This window comes from Phocoena phocoena, chromosome 10, assembly GCF_963924675.1.
Source record: "Phocoena phocoena chromosome 10, mPhoPho1.1, whole genome shotgun sequence".
Lineage (NCBI taxonomy): Eukaryota > Metazoa > Chordata > Mammalia > Artiodactyla > Phocoenidae > Phocoena > Phocoena phocoena.
The window spans coordinates 79488986-79508663 of record NC_089228.1 but is presented as its reverse complement, the minus strand read 5'-3'; the positions used below and the strand labels follow the sequence as shown (position 1 = coordinate 79508663).

The window sequence follows — 19678 nt, the reverse complement described above, 5'->3', positions numbered from 1 at the left end:
CAAAAGTTGCCAGGCATCACCACACTCATGAGGTCACATTTACAGTGGCACCCACATTTTGATGACTTGTAACTCTGTATTTGCCCATGTGGGAACTTAGTTATCTCTCAGGGCCTATATATCAGTTAGAGTCTGAAGAAGTGTGGCCTTAGTGCAAATGTGGAGATGAATCTGAAAGGACAGCAGCTAGGCCTTTGGTCATTATGCTTCCTATAATTGGAGATCGGTGAGATGCATTTTCCTACCACCCCTCCCCAATTCCCAAAGCTGTTAGTCCCCGGGAATTCAGAGTGGTGTTGAAATCCAAGGGAAAGGGGTCAGAAAATGACCTGCTCCCTTGACCTCTTTGAGTTTGCTTTATAGGCATTTTTTTGTGTGTGTTGAGAATTTCACAAGGTCTTGTAAAAATAGCTTCCTATGGAAGAGTGTCAGTGTCTGGGGGTGAGCATGGCTACCTGCCTTGGGGTGGTAGGGGAACCATGCTCTGGTTGCTTTCAGAGACCCAAGCTCAAGATTTTCTTTAGAATTTCTGTATGACAGGGACTTTGGAGTATGATTAGATGGAAGAGTTGGTGGAGGGGACTTGTCTGGAGGTTGTGTTTGCATGACAAAACTTAGATATGTGTGTATATTTGAGGGTCTTGAGGTGGATGGAGCTCACAGAGAGGAGTATTTAAGGCTCCCCCAACTTCCATGTGGCAAAGCCACTGCCTGTGGAGTTCTGCAGCTTCTCCTTTTAGGCCTTGGAGCATGAAATGGCTCATTCTACTTCATTTCTGTAACCGTGGAGCTTGATTGCCCACCAGGAAGTTCCTAGAGCACAGAAGCCAAAGTCCTGCGTATCGTTAGGTTTCTTTAGGTCAAGAGTAAAGAGACACATCTACCCATAAGAAAATTAGGGTGTTTTAGTCTTGATAGCGAGGCTGCCAAAAAGAATTATAAATATCCATTATAGGCTCTTTACTCAAGGATAGATGGGGTTAATCTCTGGAATCTCTTGTTAAAGTAGCAAGAAATAAAACATGAGTTAAGTCTTAATCACGAGACTTGACTACAATATAGTAAATGAACCTGATCATGATGTCTCTCTTGTCAGACAGCAAGCACTTTGAGGGCAGAAACTGTGTTATATTCTTTAAAAAAATAATTTTGGATCATCTAAGTGGTTCATGAATATAATTTTCTTTACAAAAATAAAAATTACCAATAATTTTGAAATCTCCTTTATCTCCCCAGAACCTGGTCTGTCCCCTCTTCCTTATTTCCCACGTGCCAAGCACACAAGTGTGGCTCAGATGATGCCTGTGGACCTGAATTGGAAGATCTAGAATGGAACCTGAGATTCGGTAGGCAGGAGGGTGGCCCGATGACTGACACCCTAGCTGCCTAACCTGGCCAGGCATCCTCTCTCTACACTACTGTCAGCAGTGCTAGGAAAATCATTCTTCTTGTTGCTCGTTGCCAAGCTGAGATGAACATCAGATTTGGTATAAACTCCCATGCTTTCTAGAGGATAGTTCCAGCACTCTTATGAGAGTTGTGCTCTATTTCCATGGATTAAATCTGGTCTTGCTGGGGATGCTTCCCAGGCCCTTTGAGGCAGAGACTCAGGGCTATCAAATTATGCTGGAAAGGCTTCTGTCTCAAAGGAAAGAAGATGAGAGTTTCTTCTGGTCAGGAAACACTGGGCATGGACTGACTCAGTCAGGAAGCTGGTGATGTGAGTTGGAGTGTATGGTGGGACAGAGACAAGGAAGTCAGATGTGGACCAGGTAAGGAGGTGGTGCTGACTTCCTAGGTCAGCTTCTTGTCTCATCAAGAGAGTCAAGCCAGTGACTGAGACCCATGGTCTCTGGGTCCTCACAGAAGGTGATGGGTACAAGTCAAGGACTTCCTCTTGGCCAAGAAAGCAAGGTCAGGAGGGAGGGAGGAAAGTAAAAAACAGGGAGGGCTAGTTGGCCCTTTCTCAGCAAGACTTTGAGTCGATCATCCTCTCTCTGCTTCTTTAGACTCCCCCCCCTCCCCCGATAGTGAGAATGCCAGCCCGTGGCAGGCACTTACAAGCCATTTCTCTTGATGAAAAGTCAGAGACTGCTCATGAATGGGGACCAGCCCCTGGTGGCCCTTTCTCCTGGGCCTGTGTTCGGTCCCTGACTTACTGGCAAATTCTTTCAATCATTGAATGTCTGTTTGTGTCACTGGGTGGACTTTCACTTAAAATTCTTGTCTAGGGCACATGCAGTAAGTGGAGAAAAATGTAGGACACGCTTTTTTTTGGTCATTAAAAAAAGACCCTGGGGAAAAAGCCTAAACAGCTTGTGTTAATCATTAAACTTGCCCCATGGTCAGCCTGAGCTTTCACTTTGGCATAGGTTTGGTCGGGACACAAACGAGTTAGGTGAGTTACAGTCCAACATGAGTGAGTTACCTGCGTGGTAGCTGCAGGCTGGGCTCTAACCAGGTAACACGGCCATCGGTTCTTGACAGAGAGAAACAAGGTCATTTGGAAAGGAAAGATAATTTGTCCCTTGAGTCGCAACGAGAGAGAAACAGAAAAAGGTACTGTTGGATTCAGAAATGTCTCTGCTCTGTGTTTTCTAGGTGTTGCCTTTCTTGCCAATGTCGTGGTGAACAAAGGAAATGGGGGATCTGTAGTAGCAACCTTGCAGCTCTGTCTGTCAAAGTCCCAAAGTCGGGGGAGGCTGGGAGGGGAGGGAGGAAAGGAGAAAGAGGAAGAATGAGGGCAGAGGAGAGAGCGACAAGGGGAGAGAGAAGACTTGACCCAATGCACAGAGCTCTCCTCTGTTTGAAAATATTCTGGTTAAAAGAATTAAATGGAGGCTGAGTTTGTTCTTAGGAAGAATTAGTGGAAAATCATATAAAGGAAAATACATGTATTATTGATCTGATGGTTTTGTTTTAAAGGAAAGATGTAGCTCTGAACATAGGGCTTGAAGAAAACCAATGTGTGACTAGTTACTTCCATTGTTTTAAGCTTGAAAAAAAATGTTAAAATCACAGTCAGATTGGAAATAGACTCTCCTGTGCTGAGCGTATTCTGTTGGGCGTAACAAGCAAATCAGATCCTGTGCTTTTGGACTAAGTAGAAAATAGTCCTGGGTACCTTTCTCTAGGCAGTAGATGTATTTCTGAAAATTAAATGTTTTAAAAATGAATTCTAGTGTAAAAATGTAGGGAATTTTGCAATTTAAAGGAACACCTGCTGAATCTACTTGAAAACTTTAGAACTCCTCTTGTAAATGCAAGTAGCCTCCACTCCTACCCCATCCACTGGGGACTTGTTGGCAGGTACACAGATTATTTGCCTCTGTTTTCCCAGCTCCTAGCACAGTGCCCAGCATATATTAGGTGTGTAATAAGTGTTTGTGGAGTTGAATTAACTAGAGATGATTTTATCCATTGCACCAACTTAATAAGGACATACCCATAAGATATGCTTCTTAAAAAAATAAATTTATTTATTTTATTTTTGGCTGCATTGGGTCTTCTTCGCTAAACGTGGGCTTTTCTCTGGTTGCAGTGAGCGGGGGCTACTCTTCGTTGTGGCGCACGGGCTTCTCATTGCAGTAGCTTCTTTTGTTGTGGAGCACAGGCTCTAGGTGCGCGGGCTTCAGTAGTTGTGGCATGTGGGCTCAGTAGTTGTGGCTCATGGGCTCTAGAGCGCAGGCTCAGTAGTTGTGGCAGCATGTGGGTTCTTCCTGGACCAGGGATCGAACCTGTGTCCCCTGCATTGGCAGGCGGATTCTTAACCACTGCGCCACCAGGGAAGCTCATACACATAAGACACGTTTATTCTAAGATTTTGTAGATATTCCTTTTCTGGGCATTTATCTTGGCTTTTACTTTTTTGAAATGGTATAACTATTTTTTCTGGTCTCAGTGTTTTCTTAATCCCCCTGTATCAATGAAAGGGATCCATTACATCGATGATAGAAAGTTAACACGTGAAGCCTTGCCTCTGCTGCAGGACATTCTGCAGACTTTGCTGGAACATCTGCAAGGAAGAGGATGGGCAGTGAACCCACAGAACATTCAAGGCCCAGGCATCACTGTAAAGTTGTTGGGAGTTGTGTAGTCGGCTAAGACTCAAGTTGTTCCAGAAGCTATAACTAAGATGTAAGCCTATCCAAGCCCTACGAGTATGAAATAGATGCAAGTCTTTGTAGGCATTTTGGGGATTTGGAGGACTTTTATTGCCCACCTGGCACAATGCCTCTGTCCCTTATACAACCGGGCAAAAAAAGGGCACATGTGGAACTGCGAGTCAAAACTACAAGCTACCTATGAGCAGGCAAGAATACTAGTGAAGCAGATTAAAGCTCTGGGCGTCTCCCAAGCAGGGCTACCATGAGTTATATGTGTCTGTGACTCCAGAAAGTGTCAATTAGGCCCTGTGGCAGAGACAACGGAAGGAAAGAGTGTCCCTAGGGTTTTGGTCCCAGCTCTAGAAGGTGGCAAAACTGATATGCCCCCAGAGAGCAACAGCTCTAGCAGTGTACACAGCATATCATGGTAAGAACTTCCCTTCCTTTTAAGGGGTGGATTGAGAATATGTTCCATCAACCCACATTTGCCATGACTCAAAGGCCCAGTTTGACTAAGTGGCATGCCTCTGTGTAGCAGGGGAACACCCTGTCCACCAGGCCCCTGTCTCTAGAAATGTGAGTGCTACTAGGTCCTGTAGAATAAGTAGATCCTTCAAATGCCCCCTCTGGCAATCAGGAAGCTGATTGAAGCAACTGACCCTTCAGTAGCCACAGCAGATTGGGTACATAGGAAGAGCGGCCACTGTAACACCTGGGTAAGATGGCATATTGCCAAAGATGCTGGATTGCCCTTGAAATGCAGTGACTTGGTTAATGTAAGTAACGGCATGTCCTATGTGTTCTAAACAACACCCAAAACAACTTCCAAAGTGGTCTGGTACCATCTACTGGAGTTTCCAACTGGTGAAGGATTGGTAAATTGATTATATTGGACCCCTCCCTCTGAGGGAGGGTTCTAAATATGCCTTGGTTTCTATGAACACTGCATCTGGCCTAACCCAAGCTTTCCTCTGTCTCTGCACAAACCAGGCTGCCACCATTAGGGGATTAGAGAACCGAGCACTATGTTTGGGTACCCTCATCCAAAAAACAGTGATTGATGGGTCACATTTCAAAGGTCATGATATGCAAGACTGGGCAAAAGAACATGACATGAATGGAGGTTCCATCTCCTCTATAACCTGTAAGGAGTAGGGTTAGTAACAAGGAAAAGTGCAATATTAAAGCGGCAGATTAAATTAATAACAGGTAAAGCCACCTTGGCTGCGTGTACTAAAGTACTATCCTAGGCTTTAATATAGTTGATCAACCAGTAAAACCTGTTGCCCCGTGTATGAGACTGAGTACCCTTACCAGGTCACCCAACATTGTAAAGGTACAAAAGTCATGGGAGAAGGCCATTGCCCTGACTCTCACCATGCGTCAACGTGCTATACTGCTGATGATAGCAAGCCCTATCACACCTTCCCAGGTATCCTAAGACATTATCTACTGGAATTTACTATGGGACATCCCACCAGGACAGGCGAATTACTTCCATCTCCACAGGATCCCATTGTCCTGCTGCCAGCCAGACCTATGGAAATGTACTGCATCTGGAATGGAGCCGGCACCATGGGAAAGAGGGGAGAAGGTGCGGTCCTGGTATGGCATATCGCCCAGTCCATTTCCTCATGCCTAACAGTGCTGCCTTCCCTGGCCTTGTATGGTATACACAGCCAGGTCAAGTTTCCAAACTTTCCAACCTCCCCTTCCTCAAGACCAGATGGGCTTATCTGCTTTCCACTGGTGCCATCGTTTGACTGCTGCCTTTGTTCCCTCCATTGGCCTGGAGCACGTAGAAGCTGTTACTAAATTCACCCAACAGTCCTTAAATGATAGCCAACAAAGCCTGTCCTTACGGAACACTGAAATGTCCCTAATGAGAAAAGCTGTCCTCCAGCATAGGATGGCCTCAGGTGCTATCCCTGCCTTGCAAGGAGGCACCTGAGCCATTATCCAAGCAGAATGTTGCGTGTTTGCACCTCATGCATCTGCTGATGCATCGTCTTTATTAAATCACATGAGGACACAAGTGAACTTCCTGAGTGATCTGACCACCAACCCAGGGAACTTGAAAAATCAGTGGTTCAGATCATGGAGCTCTTGGTGGAAAAAAATGTGACTTATGTTGGGAATGTTAATCTGTGTTTTCTCTTGCATGTGCCTATACCGTTGCTGTGGCCTCTATCTCCTATGCAGCCAGATAGCTGCCAAAGGAGCCCTCTCCATGCTGGTGAAACCCTTTGCTGACCTCTCAGGGCACATCTCGGAAGAGGGGGCAAGTGAGACTGTTAGAGCTAGTCATGAGGGGCAAACTGCTGGAGGCGGTCATGCACAGGCCGTGACCACCAGTTGACCTGCAAGCAGTCCCCGGGCAATTGGAGGCTCCTCACTCCCTCCCTGTCCTTGAAATGTACATTCTGCCCACAGGTCCCACAGCTGGAGCTGTTTTCAAGGATGCAGGTTTCAGAGTCATGTGGTGTTGAGACCACTGGGATTGAATACCTGACTGAATTCCGCTGAAGACTCTATAAACTTTTAAGATTGTGGCCAGTGTGATCTACTCATCTCGCTGACGCCCACGACGAGCCTCCTCATTTGTAAGTTTTCCTGAAACCTGACACCTGCCAATCTGGAGTGTCTCCCTCTTTCTAAGGTCTCTCCTTGTCCTCTGTATTTGGGGGCCAGTTAATTTATGAACCAACACAGGGACAGATTACGTGGAGAGGTGGCTCCCAAGCTGGGCCCTGATGCAGGCCAGGAGTTCACTGGGGCACAAGAAAGTTTGGGGAATCCAGAAAGCATCCAGCAGGATCCAAGGTAGAGGCTGCCGTGTGGGAAGCTTGTGCGGGAGACGGTGGGGAGAACAGCTTCGCCGTGGTGCAGGGGTCACCTAGGAGAGCAATGTGAGGGGAAGTTGGAAAGGTGGGGGGCAGATCATGGTGGGACTGCAAAGTCAGAGAGAGGGCTTTCCTTTGGAAGCAGAGAACCCTCAAAAAGAAAACTAACGTTCGTGGGCATCTCCTTTGTGCCAGGCCCTGTGTTAATTTCTTTTTGTATCTATTGTCTCAGTTAATCTTGATAAAAATCCTACCAAGTGTTCTTATCATCATTTTTGAAGTGATAGAGGTTTTGCTTTGAATTGAAAGCTTTAAGCAGGAGAAGGGCACAGTGAAGGCAGAGTTTAAAGAGATTGATCCGGGCATCGTGGATTGAGGTAGAGGGACCTGGGGTCATAGGGTCCAGTTTGGAGGGTCCAGCTTTTTCTTCCTGTTTCTTTCCTTCCTGTTTCCTCTGCTGTGAGGATAAGATAATTTCCCCCAAATTTCCATTAACACCATTTTTTCCCCAACTTGTTACCATGTTTAACATTTGCTTTAACTCTTTATTCTTTTTGTGTTGATTGGTTCCTAGAGGACTGAGACTTCCAGAAAACAGAACAAAACAACCCGCACCCCCTCTCCGTAATCGCCATTAACTAGTATTTTGAATCTGGAATTCATTTATTTTAAAAATTTAAGTGTTTATTTAATAATGAATTAAGGAAAGAGGTTATTATTACTTACCCAGCTTAAACATGCATAAAATAAGTCAGTGGGACAAGGGGGTAGAATAATGATAATTTTATGTAAGATTCTTAGATTATCCTTTTCTTCCAAGCTTGGGAAGATGGTGGGTCCCTCTGAAGACTCTAGGGTCATATTGGTATAATTTCCTTAATTTCCCAAGTTTTAACGAAGCACAGCAGTTGTATGTAAGCAAAAGTGATAGTAATTTTTCATTTTGTTTCTATAAAAGCTCTGCTGCTCCAATCAAAATTGAAAATGTGTTTAATGTCTGAAGAGTTTTGAAAGGATTGATTTAGGTGAACAAGATGACTGGCTGGCTGGTCTCTCTGACAAGTATCAAAATACTACTTTTAGCAGGTGAGTTGGATGTGTTTTGAAGGGATTTTGGATAGAATGCAGCAGGTTACCTTGAGAACTAATTTACTGATACTTAAATATTACTTTGGGAGGAAGTGTTAAAGTATCTCCCCTAGGTTTAAATTTTCTCTGCTTAATAATTTTTTTCTGTTTAGTAGTTGAGGTTATATATTAAAGAGTTATATACTTTAATTTTTAACAGCCAGTGGAAGTTGCTGTTAAGTCTAGAGCTTTTAATAATAACTTATAACCTTCCTTTTATAATTTCTTTTTGAGCCATACAATGCAATTCTTTTTAGATTTTATTCCTTTATCTTCCCAAGGGGAGTAGCTTATCTTGTCTTAGTGATTAATGACCAATAAAAATTTCCTTTTCTCAAGCCGGGTCTCTAGTTTTCTCAGTGACTTTGGTTATCCTCTGTATCTTTTTATGACATTTGTTTTTGATCTTCGTTAGGTAGAAGCACCTAATACACCTTTGAGGGGTAAGCATGAGCCCATCTGGCCAGGGCTGCCACGAATGGTTGTGTCCATGTGAATGATTCTTCACCACTCTTGGTTGTGCAGAGTGCCCCCTGCATAAATGTACATGGAAGCCCTGGGCTAGCCAGAGTTAGCGTGGCTTGGGTGATCCTTTAACTTTTCTGATACAGAAACCGAAAAGCGTTCTGTAGACCTCACTGAGGAGCTAACTGATTTCTGCTGGCTTTACCTCGGACAAGGCATGTCCATCCAGGATCCTCTTCAAAAATAAGGCATTGATAAGGTCACGCTCAGCCCATAGTCTCTATGCGAGAAGCCAGTCTAGCTTAGTGTGTAAGTCTATAGTGGGCTTTTAAAAAAATTCCAGCACTGATTCACGCTTCAGCCCCTCTCTGAGCAGGCAAAGCAAAAATCTAGAGAATGCTGTGTCTCTTTGGGGAGTCATTCTGATCATGTATTCAAAAGGGAGAAACTAGAGGATGGTGTTATAAGCAGGAGGACTGAAATAGGGATAACTTCCAGAACTTTCTCCTCTTCTCTGGGAAGTGGAAATATAAGAAATAAGTGGTAACAGTTAAATATGACCACCTAATTAAAGAGTGGGAAAGAGAGAAGACATTTTATGGATTCAGTCAGGAACCAAATGTATCCTGGAGCCTTTTCCAAAGGAAGTGGAAATTCAGGATTGTCCTCGTGAACGCATGGTTTTTGGATGTCTAAGATAAGAAGATCAGTCAAAACTTTCCTTAAAATGGGAGGAAGGCGTGGTCCCCAGACCAGTAACACCAGCAGCACCTGGTTAGAACTGTAAATTCTTGGGATCTGCCACAGACCTACTGGATGGGAAACTCTGGGGGTGGGTGCAGCGATCTGTGCTGTATGAAGCCCTTGCGGTGATTCTGAGGAATGCTCAAAGGAAGCCGGTGGACTGAATCTGCACACTGAAGCCAGGGTTTCTCCTACTCACTTATAGTGCCTTGTCTGAGTGTCCACATCGAACCTGAAGAAGGCAGCCTCGCAGGAGGAACGTGGATCACTGTCATTTTTGACGGTAGGTTTGGGCCTTACCGAACGCAAGTTTCTTATTTGTTGATCTAAAGAATCCTAAAGAATGAGTCCTGTTTAAGGACAGATGTAAAAGAGATCTGGAAGGGAGATGGACCAACTGACCAACTTCTGTGTTACCGGATGCCCACATGCAAATGTTACATCACACCATTATATGTCTGTGTCCACTTCCTTATCCCAAGCTGTGGGGTGGAACTCTAGGAACCCTAACGAGATGATACCCATGTAGCACAGAACTTGGCAAGGTGACCCTCAGAACCTTGGTTATCTTCCCTGTCGAGAATCCTACATATGGGAGCTTCTAAGCCATGGCTCAGTATATCCATCTATACCACTGGAAAAGAGTAACTTTGAGGGTTGGAAAATTCTTTCCTGGATTTAAGTGGATGGACCTGAAGAGAGAATTAAGAAAAAAAAAAGTCATAAAGAAGCACACTCATTCATACAGCCTTTGGAAATGAGAAATATTACTTTTAACCCTTCGGTAAACTCAGGGCCTGCCATTGCCCCCGTGTGGCAGGTTTTTGTGTTACCCTGTGTGGCTTACTGCTCTGTTCAGCCTGAGACTCCACTCTCCCTTGCGTTTAGGTTTGGAGCCAGGTCTCCTTTATCCTGCCAACGGCTCTCAGCTGGAGATCCACCTGGTGAACGTGGCTGTACCCATGCTGCCCATCATACCCTGTGACATCTCTCCTGTCCTCCTGGATTTGCCGGTAGTGATGTGTAGGACCAGGTACACCTGCCCCGGGAATGAGAAGGCCAGACAGGATGAGTGCTTTGCTCATCTCAGTAGCTTTCAGTGGCAAATTAGAGCAACTCCTGCCATGATTGCAATTACCAGTATAGTTCCCTATCAGAGCTTTAGGGCTTAAGGGAGGATGAGAATATGGGAAAGATTTTTGAGAATTCTGAGACATTTATAAGGAGGGGTTGGGGGCTGGATGATGTTTCCAGTTTTGTGTCTGTGTGTTTGTGTGTGTGTGTGTGTGTGTGTGTGTGTGAAGGTCTCTATTGCTATTCAGATTTCAATAAATGGGGCCATTTTGCCAACTAATTTTTTGGAATAGGCATAATTGTAATGATTGTACATAAACTAAAAATCAGTTAGAAAGGAAATTCACCTTAGTCCTCAGTTTGTTTGCTGAGTCTGATATGATTTTTACAGGATTCCAGATTATCTGTTGTCCTACTTAAGTTTTTGTTGACCTCTAAAGCTTACACTAGTTTGTTCTTTCTTTAATATCTAAGAGATTTTGCCTGAAAGTGGATCATTGGTTAAGAGAAAAAGAGATTGTCATTTCCTTTTGTTTTCTGTTCCCTCTTTCAGGAAAGTTCCCTCTCTTCCATCTCTGCCTATTGAACCAACCCTATTGCAAATGCTGCCTCTTCCCTGAACAGCCAACTGAGTGTCATCTTTCCCTTCTTTGATAGGGGACAAGTAGGAACTGAAATCCAGCTTTTGAGGAAGGAGCACATTTTAGTCATTCATCCATGGGACATGGAGGATTGTGTATTCAACACATGGGACACGTGTTTGTGTATTCACACACACAAACACACTTTTTGGGCAATTCATCTTCCTGAAGGGAGGAATTTCTGTAATTTACACAAAGGCATAGGATGCACAGACTTAGTGGCCCTGTTTCTTCAGCCCTATGTTTCTCATGACACTTTGTCAATTGCCCACTTTTCAGATTCAGCCTCACAGAATTAAGTGCTTTGGGGACAGAGGATGTGATTCACCCACCTTGTAGTCCTTATGATGCTGAGCACAAAATCTTGCTAGTAGAAGCTCAAAAGATGTCTGTTGAACTAAAGTTCCTTATAGCACTGCTGTTGGTAGAGATGATTTCCATAGGTTTTATGGTATATTGGGGCATAGAGTTCCTGCAGGAACTTGCTATGAAATAAGTCAAAGCTCTAACGATTTGTATGTTCTATCTCCTCAATCCCCAAATGCTAATGACTTTAAGATGGGGTTTCCCTGGTGGTGCGGTGGTTAAGAATCCGCTTGCCAACGCAGGACACACGGGTTCGAGCCCTGATCCGGGAAGATCCCACATGCCGCGGAGCAGCTAAGCCCGTGTGCCACAACTGCTGAGCCTGCGCTCTAGAGCCCGCGAGCCACAACTTCTGAAGCCCGTGCGCCTACAGCCCATGCTCTGCAACAAGAGAAGCCACAGCAATAAGCCCGCGCACCGCAACAAAGAGTAGCCCCTGCTCGCCGCAACTAGAGAAAAAGCCCGTGTGCAGCAACAAAGACCCAACGCAGCCAAAAAAAAAAAAAAATGCACCAGTGACTTTATAACATCATTTTAGAAAAAAAGAAATAGCACCCTCTTAAATGTGCTCATTGATTGGCAGATGAATATCAAATTAAATTAACACTCAAATGTGGGAAAATGTGCATTTTATCATCAATGAAATACTGTCATACTCATTATTATAAAAAAACAAGTCTGCGTTCGCAAAAACAGGCACTGTTGCATCTAAATCAGCAGTGCCCAGCCAAAATATAATTTGAGCCACAAATATAACTTAAAATTTTTTAGTGGTCACATTAAAAAGTCAAAAGAAAGAGGTGCAATTTTAATAATACATTTTATTTAACTCAACATATCCAAAATATTGCCACTTCACATGTAATATAGATTATTAATGAGATACTTTATATCCTTCTTTGAATACAAAGTCTTCAAAATCCAGTGTGTATTTTACACTAATAGCATATCTTAATTGGGACTAGCCACATTTCAAGTGCTCAATAACCACATATGGCTAATGGTTAAACACATTGGACAGTGAAGATGTAAAGATTTAAGGTCATACTAAAGATTTTAGGAGAAGTTTTGGAGGGGAGGCACATCTAAAATCTAACTCCTTATTCATCATATTCCCCCTCTCAAAATTCAGATTGAATGGCAGCCTCGAAGAGGCAAAGAAATCACTGTGATCCTCTTGAAAAGAGGAGAGAAGGTCTAGGGCTCTCTTTATGGATATGTGAAGTGTTTATGGGCTGCTGGGGTAATTATTAAGTCAAGAATTTTTGGCAACATATAAAATCAATGCGTTTTATTAGAAAGAGCCTAGGATTCAGATCCTCCTTTGCCCTTAGACTGTGGTGTTTGCATACCCAGGTCTCTTAATCTATATGGAACTTGTTATTTTTTTAACGGAAACTGGAATAGATTATCTATCAGTGTCCCCTCCAACTCGTAAAGTCCTGAGAAACTATGAGGCTGAGAAACAGGACAAAATTTAAAAAGTTTTTTGGCACTTTCAATGAAAACTTCATAACTTCTTTTGCTGAAGGATCTGATGTTTAAAGTCTATTGGATGAGTGGATAGAGGAGGTGAAAGGTGAAATACAGGACTCCTGGGTTAGCTCTGTTTCACAGGTGCAGGAGGGAAATTTGAAGTGGTCAAGTGGGACTGCCAGCTTTGGCAATTTGATTGATTCACAAGGATTGCCACGTTCTGCCCTCAGATCTCTGCTGTCCGAAGCACATGAAGGTCTCTATTACCTGGAAGTGCAGGCCGGGGGACAGGTCGTAGGTAGCCCAAGTTCAGGACCACGAGACAGCTGCACTTTCAAGGTGGGTACCAAGCACGGAGGAATGAGTGTTTGCCTGGTCTGAGAGTGTGCTTGCGCTATCGACAAGAAGGTTATAAATCAGCTGGGGAGTCTTTCTGCTTTGCCAGGATGAGAGAACAGGTGGATGATAGTTACGGAGTTTCTGAGACTATCTTAAGAAGGTAAGTATTGAGCACGTGTATGTCAGGCTCTCACTAAGTGCTTTATGCACATTCATTTAATGCTTACAGCAATTTTATGGGGTAGCTTTTTTTTTTTTTTTTTTTTTTTGCATTACGCGGGCGTCTCACTGTTGTGGCCTCTCCCGTTGCGGAGCACAGGCTCCAGACGCGCAGGCTCAGCGGCCACGGCTCATGGGCCCAGCCGCCCCGCGGCATGTGGGATCTTCCCGGACCGGGGCACGAACCCGTGTCCCCTGCATCGGCAGGCGGACTCTCAACCACTGCGCCACCAGGGAAGCCCTATGGGGTAGCTTTTTATTATCCTGCTTTTACGGATGAGCACCTTGGGGCTCAGGGAGATTAAATAATTTGTCCATGTCATCTAGTTTGTAAATTGCAGAACCAGGATTGGAACCTGCATCTAAATCCTCACTTATACTGAAGCCCATAGAGGAGCCACAACGATTACCATTGTGCATCAGTGTTTCATTTTACAGCTGAGATCATCTGGAGTGTAAGAATGGTGAAGGGACTCAGGGACCCAAGTTCCGCCTTCCTCTCTGCTTAACGGTTGATTTCTGCTGCTTCTTCCAACCCTAGACCGAAAGGGCGTGGGCTGTTGGAATTCTCCTTCGAGCTCAGAGAGAGCAGAAAGCAAGCAGATAGAGTTTACGAGTCGATTTCAGAGCTTCTAGATGCATTAATTTTATGTTGGGGCTTTGTTTTATGTTGTTGAGTCTACTGTCCATTTCAGATTGGTTTTACACTAAAATGCTCTCTGAAGCATAGGTTCTAGACTTTCCATAAAATGCAGCAGTTTGGCAGGGTTGTACTTGCCCCAGGGAGCCTCTGTTTAAGAGCAGTTCCTAATAACACGATTTAGCTATTAATCATCAATGCTCCTTTACAACAAGACTTCATCTTCTAAATTCATCTCTCATACGAACCACATTTTACGTAGGCAATTCATCTTTAGAATTTGGAATTTGCCATCAATTCACATTTAACAACTTGTTTCTTACTCCAAGAGAATCTTGTTTTCCAGAATTTTGCTTTTGCATCTATGCAGCAGAAAGAAAAAAAAAATTCTTTTTTGTTAAGACCCACACCAGCACCTCTACATTGTATCAGTGAATAAAACAGAAGAGAGACGGCTGAGCATGGTCCTTAATCACTGTGCTGTTTTCGGTTTTGATGTCCTTTCACCCCAGATAATAGTTTTCCTACTTCTTAAAAGACCGGTAAGGTGAGAGAGGGGAAAGAAGAGAAACACTTCCTAAAATTGCACACAAAAGAAAGCAAGTCCTCCGGTGGTTCCACTAGCTTGGTGAATTGATGAAAAATCACCAGGGGATGCAGTTAATGAGAGGCATTCTGAGCTGAAGGAAACCCAGTGTCTCTCTTTGTTTGGGGACTGGGGCTGGGGGAACCATATGTATTAAAAATTAATTCCACCTCTCCAGTCCACTCCAAAGAGCCTGCTGCAGGCACTGACAAGTTTGAACAACTCACAGAAGGTTTATCAAGCAGCTGGAAGCTGCGGCTTTATCATTCTCATCCTCTGCTTTTCTGCTCCCCCCACCTTGCTGCTGCCGACCCCATTCGGGCTCAGGGATCAGCATGCAGGAAGCTGGATTTGGAAGCTCGTTAATTTTTCACTTTGTCATGTCTCTAGCTTCGTGGGTGACCAGAGACCTGTTTCTCTTAGAAAAGTGCCATTTTATATTGTGTCAGCTCAGAGAGATTCACAAGTGAAGCCTTTTTTTGAGGTTTCACTCTGAGCCTGCCCTGCCACTCTCTGAGGACCTGGGAGGGAGTGATGCAGGAGTCGCCTTATTTCCCCTGCACTTCTGGTGGAAGGCTCTCAGCCTGAAGGATAGACCTGGATTTTTTTTTTTTTTAACATCTTTATTGGAGTATAATTGCTTTACAATGGTGAGTTAGTTTCTGCTGTATAACAGAGTGAATCAGCTATACATGTACATATATCCCCATATTTCCTCCCTCTTGAGTCTCCCTCCCACCCTCCCTATCCCACCCCTCTAGGTGGTCACAAAGCACCAAGCTGATCTCCCCCTGTGATGCAGCTGCTTCCCACTAGCTAGCTATTTTACATTTGGTAGTGTATAAATGTCCATGTCACTCTCTCACTTGGTCCCAGCTTACCCTTCCCCCTCCCCGTGTCCTCAAGTCCATTCTCTATGTCTGTGTCTTTATTCCTGTCCTGCCCCTAGGTTCTTCAAATCCATTTTTTTTTAGATTCCAAATGTACATGTGTTAGCATATGGTATTTTAGACCTTGTATTTTAAATTGGAAATCGAGAGGTGTGTTTCCTTGTGTGGTTTGGATCCAGTTGTTCTGTCTGCCTCAGTTTCTAACATCTGGAAGATGGGCAGTAACCACTGCTCTGTACCATGAAGCTCCTGTGATAATGTTCCAGTGGGAATGACAATGGTATGAAGGGCATGCCAGTGGGAGTTGAAGGTCTGGGTGCAGGAGGAGGCTGGGAGGGGTGTAGTGTACGTTTGGCAGGTGTGTGTGGAGTTGTATTAATCTTTATCCTTCGGTGAGATCAGAGCCAGCTCCCAAACTGTGAGGCCACAGCATTCTTATTTTGACCCCCTAACTGTACATATTTTCTGTGAACTCTTTTCTAACCCTTTCTGTTAGGAAGGGAGGAAACAAGCCTTGATGACAGACTGTACAGCCATGTGAATCAATACATAAAACCTGCACTTGCCAAGCCAGCATCAGCTTTGTTAAAATGTCTGTTGATTCTCCATGTCTGGTGAGGGTTGTTGATTAACACCAGAGTTATTCTTTATCGCTCTTCTCCCTGGGGAGGTGGACTCCTGGGGTGCTGGAAGCACACCAAGCAAAACAATTTGCTGTCTTTGTTTTGCAAATGGGAGGTACAGTAGGTTAGGGGAGTGAAGGTGGTCTAGGCGTCTAGAGTAGGATAGGGGTGAAGGTAGCAGGAAGGGGAGACCAGGTCTCTTCCTGGGGGAGTCATTAGGCCATGGCTCAAACCTTGGCCAGGTCAGTCCATCCTTACGCTTCTCTCTTTTTTCATGCTGGCCCTGACTGTGAAATGCTCTAATCTGGAACTAACCCAGAGACCTATAGGTGAGATGGAGTTCCCGGAATTGTCTCCTTCTCTCCTCTGCTTCCAGGCAGTGTATCAGTCATCTCTGATGGGGCCACTCCATTCATTCACAAAAATGTGAATGTCTTTTACATACCAGGCTGTGCCCAGGGATACAACCAGTGACTCAGCCAGGCATTGCCCCTGCCTTTCTAGAGCTTATAGTTAGCAGTTGATGTGCTTCAGGGGGTGAGGGCATCATAGGGTGACTTGAGTGCCAGGACCAGGCTTCTCCAGGCTCCTGCCTCTCCAATCAATGCTGGTTTTCTCCTTGGAGAGTAATGTTGCCTCTCATTCCTTGCATCCTTTGAATCATTTTCCTCCCAACAGGCACCTTCCATTTTCCCAAACAAACTTCCCTTGTGTATCTCTCCAACTTCCAATTTTTTGTAGCTTGCTAATCCCTACCAAGGTGCTGGCTGATAATAATTTAATTTGCAATCCTTTTTATCTAAATAAGCAAACTATTGTCTAGAAAAATTAAATAAAAAACTTCAAGACCCCAAGATACCAAGTTGCAATAATGGAATTAAAAGGTTGGTATTTTAAAGCATGGCCTGCCTACCTTTCCTTTGGTAAAACATGTTCCTGGTATGGCAGGTGAGCAAGTAGAAACGGACTTGCCCAGGTGTGAGGGATATGGTGCAGGGAAGAGACACATGTCCTTGATCAGATTCCCTTGACCTCATCTATGGAAGAACTATAACAATGTCTGTTATCTGTGCTTCACAGAAATATCTTGAAGATGAAAGGAGATAGATGTAAGGTAATTTGAGGAGATGTAGCCACTTGCTGCCTTAGATGAATGCTCTGTGCAGAATGACTTAGGCTTCCTGTGTATGTGGCTGTGATGTTCTAATGAAATGCTCACTGTGATAACATTTTCTAAACAGTTTTCCAGGGCACAGACACCCATCGTTTACCAAGTTAATCCACCAAGTGGAGTGCCAGGTAAGAAATCTCCTATTAAGATAGCAATAAATAGAAATCCCTTTGCTGAAGCTTATTGCAAACTCTTCTACCCAGGTGGACGGTTTCTATAAATAGGAAATTTTAACCGCTTCTCTGATGCTGTTTTGAAAATAAGTGTCAATCTCTGGTTTATTTTTCACCTGGTTTGGTTTCACCTCTGGGCACTTTTGCTCTATTACTTCACTGATAACCAAAGGAATCTCAACATGAAAAGAAAAAGAGGCCAGCGAAATCAAACCAGATGGTGCTGGAGAATGGAGAATATAGATATCATCATCACTCCTAACTTTATAATCATCCACATAATAAAAAACCTTTATTGACCCTTCCTGGGAGTCAGGTTCTGTTCTAAGCTTTATTATTATATTATCGCATTAGATCTTCACAACACCTGATGATACAGGAACTATTATTATTTCCATTTTGGAGGTGAGGAAATGAGGTACCAAAAGGTTAAGTTATTTGCCTAAAGTCGTAATGAGTGGTACAGCTGAGATTTGAACACAGACAGTCAGAATCCAGAGTGGGCCCATATACCTTACATTTTATTTTGTGTTGACCCAAGTTGGGTACCACTTGGAAGGCCATTAACCCTGGTCCTGATCCTGGGGGTTTATGAGTTAGAGAGCACACTTACATGCAGAGACTAGGAGGCTAGAAAAGAAGAGAGAGAACGCTGGGAGGGTGGTTGTAAAAGAAGGAATTGCAACTAAGAAACAGGTTCAGGACCTGCCAAGCACGCCTTAAAACTAAGTAGTAAACAGAGCTGGGATCACATATAATTGGCATAATCACAGTAATGCTGTCTGATTCTTGACAAATTCCTACATCACTTTCAGGTTTTATTTGTTCGGGGTTTCCAGATGGTATAAGTATGGGAATACAAGTTGCTCAATTTTTCCGTGTGGTTGCATCTCAATGCATAAACTGATCTAGTTGTTTCGAACGGTTCAAGAATGTCAAAATGAATCTCTGAGTCCCTGAAAAGTGTCTGTACTTTTGGTGTGTGTGTGTGAATAGACACAGATGATGTATGTGTGTATTTAAATTACATCCTGAAGAATATGAATTCGGCCTTGTCTTATTAAGGCCTGTTATTTACAGATCTGTTCCTTTCCATTCATCTGAATAATCAAGACGTGATCATGTTTTATTAAAAAGAGCTGTGGTCTGTGAAAGTCACACGCCGTCATTTTGTCCCCCCGACTGCTCTGGTGTTGTTAGAAAACTCCCGTTCGGATGGCAGAAACCTTGTGAGGGTGAGGGTTGAGGAGGAAAGCCCGCCGTGAGAGATGTGACATGGGGCATCAGCTGGCGCCCAGATCTGTCAAGCCCCTTTCTCCCGCCCAGTTTGAGTTCTGCACACTGTCTCCTCCACCTTCGGGGAGAACGATTGGTGGCTGAGCTGGTTGGAGTGATCCCTCGGGCAGGATCCACACGGCTGCATCTTTGAAATCTCTTGCTAGACGGTTACTCTCACCTCCTTTGGGAAGCCTGCCCAGAGTAGCAGGCAGGGAAATGGGGGAGGTGGCAGAGACAGGAGAGCTGTTTTGTGAGCCGCTGAATTCCCATATGCGGTTAACAGGCCTCCACTGTGACGCGGGGTCCCCCCTCCCCGCCCAGCACACGGTCTGGCTTAGCCATTTGTCACCTGCTGTTTATTGGGCTTCTTTGTTGAGAAACAAAACAAAAACTCCCAGGAATTCCTAGTTTCTATAACCCGTTATTCGTTTGTAAAATTGTGCCCATCAGTTGTAGAAATCATGCCTGCCAAAGCCAGGAAGTCCATCGGTTAGCCCTAGTAAAATGGAGAATTACTTTGCTGGCTGGCAACAGTAGCCGAGACCTTCAGACTCTGGGCTTCTGCCAGTTCCACAACCTTTGTCTAAGTCACTGAATTTCCTCTCTTTCTACCCGCTCTTTGGTCAAGGGTCCGCCATACTTCCTGGAAGGTTTCCACTGTCTTAGGGCCAGTCAAACAATGACTGCAGATCAAAGTCACTTCCTATTAATAAAACACATGCACAGTATGTAGGGAAGCATTACTTCTTGCTCATGTTCTTTCGTGGCCTGAAGTGTAGCCGTGAAGAGACCCAAAGTCCTCTGAATTCAGGGACCTCATGAGCCCCAAAGATGCCCTCTTCTCTTCTATTTGTGAGGTTTTGCCTCGTTAACCAACACCTCTCTTACCTCTCAGTGTTGTGATGCTGGAAGAGCC

General features: G+C 44.2%; 1 protein-coding gene across 1 annotated transcript in view; it reads left to right on the top strand.

Annotated features, from left to right (window-relative positions):
- The first annotated feature begins 7983 nt into the window (after positions 1-7983).
- PKHD1 (PKHD1 ciliary IPT domain containing fibrocystin/polyductin) overlaps positions 7984-19678 on the top strand; it is a 430010-nt gene continuing 418315 nt past the window's right edge. Inside the window, exons 1-5 of the mRNA XM_065885004.1 lie at positions 7984-8035; positions 9492-9569; positions 10175-10319; positions 13074-13182; positions 17382-17439. Of these exons, the coding sequence (XP_065741076.1) occupies positions 7984-8035; positions 9492-9569; positions 10175-10319; positions 13074-13182; positions 17382-17439 (442 nt within the window). The remainder of the gene's footprint in view (positions 8036-9491; positions 9570-10174; positions 10320-13073; positions 13183-17381; positions 17440-19678) is intronic.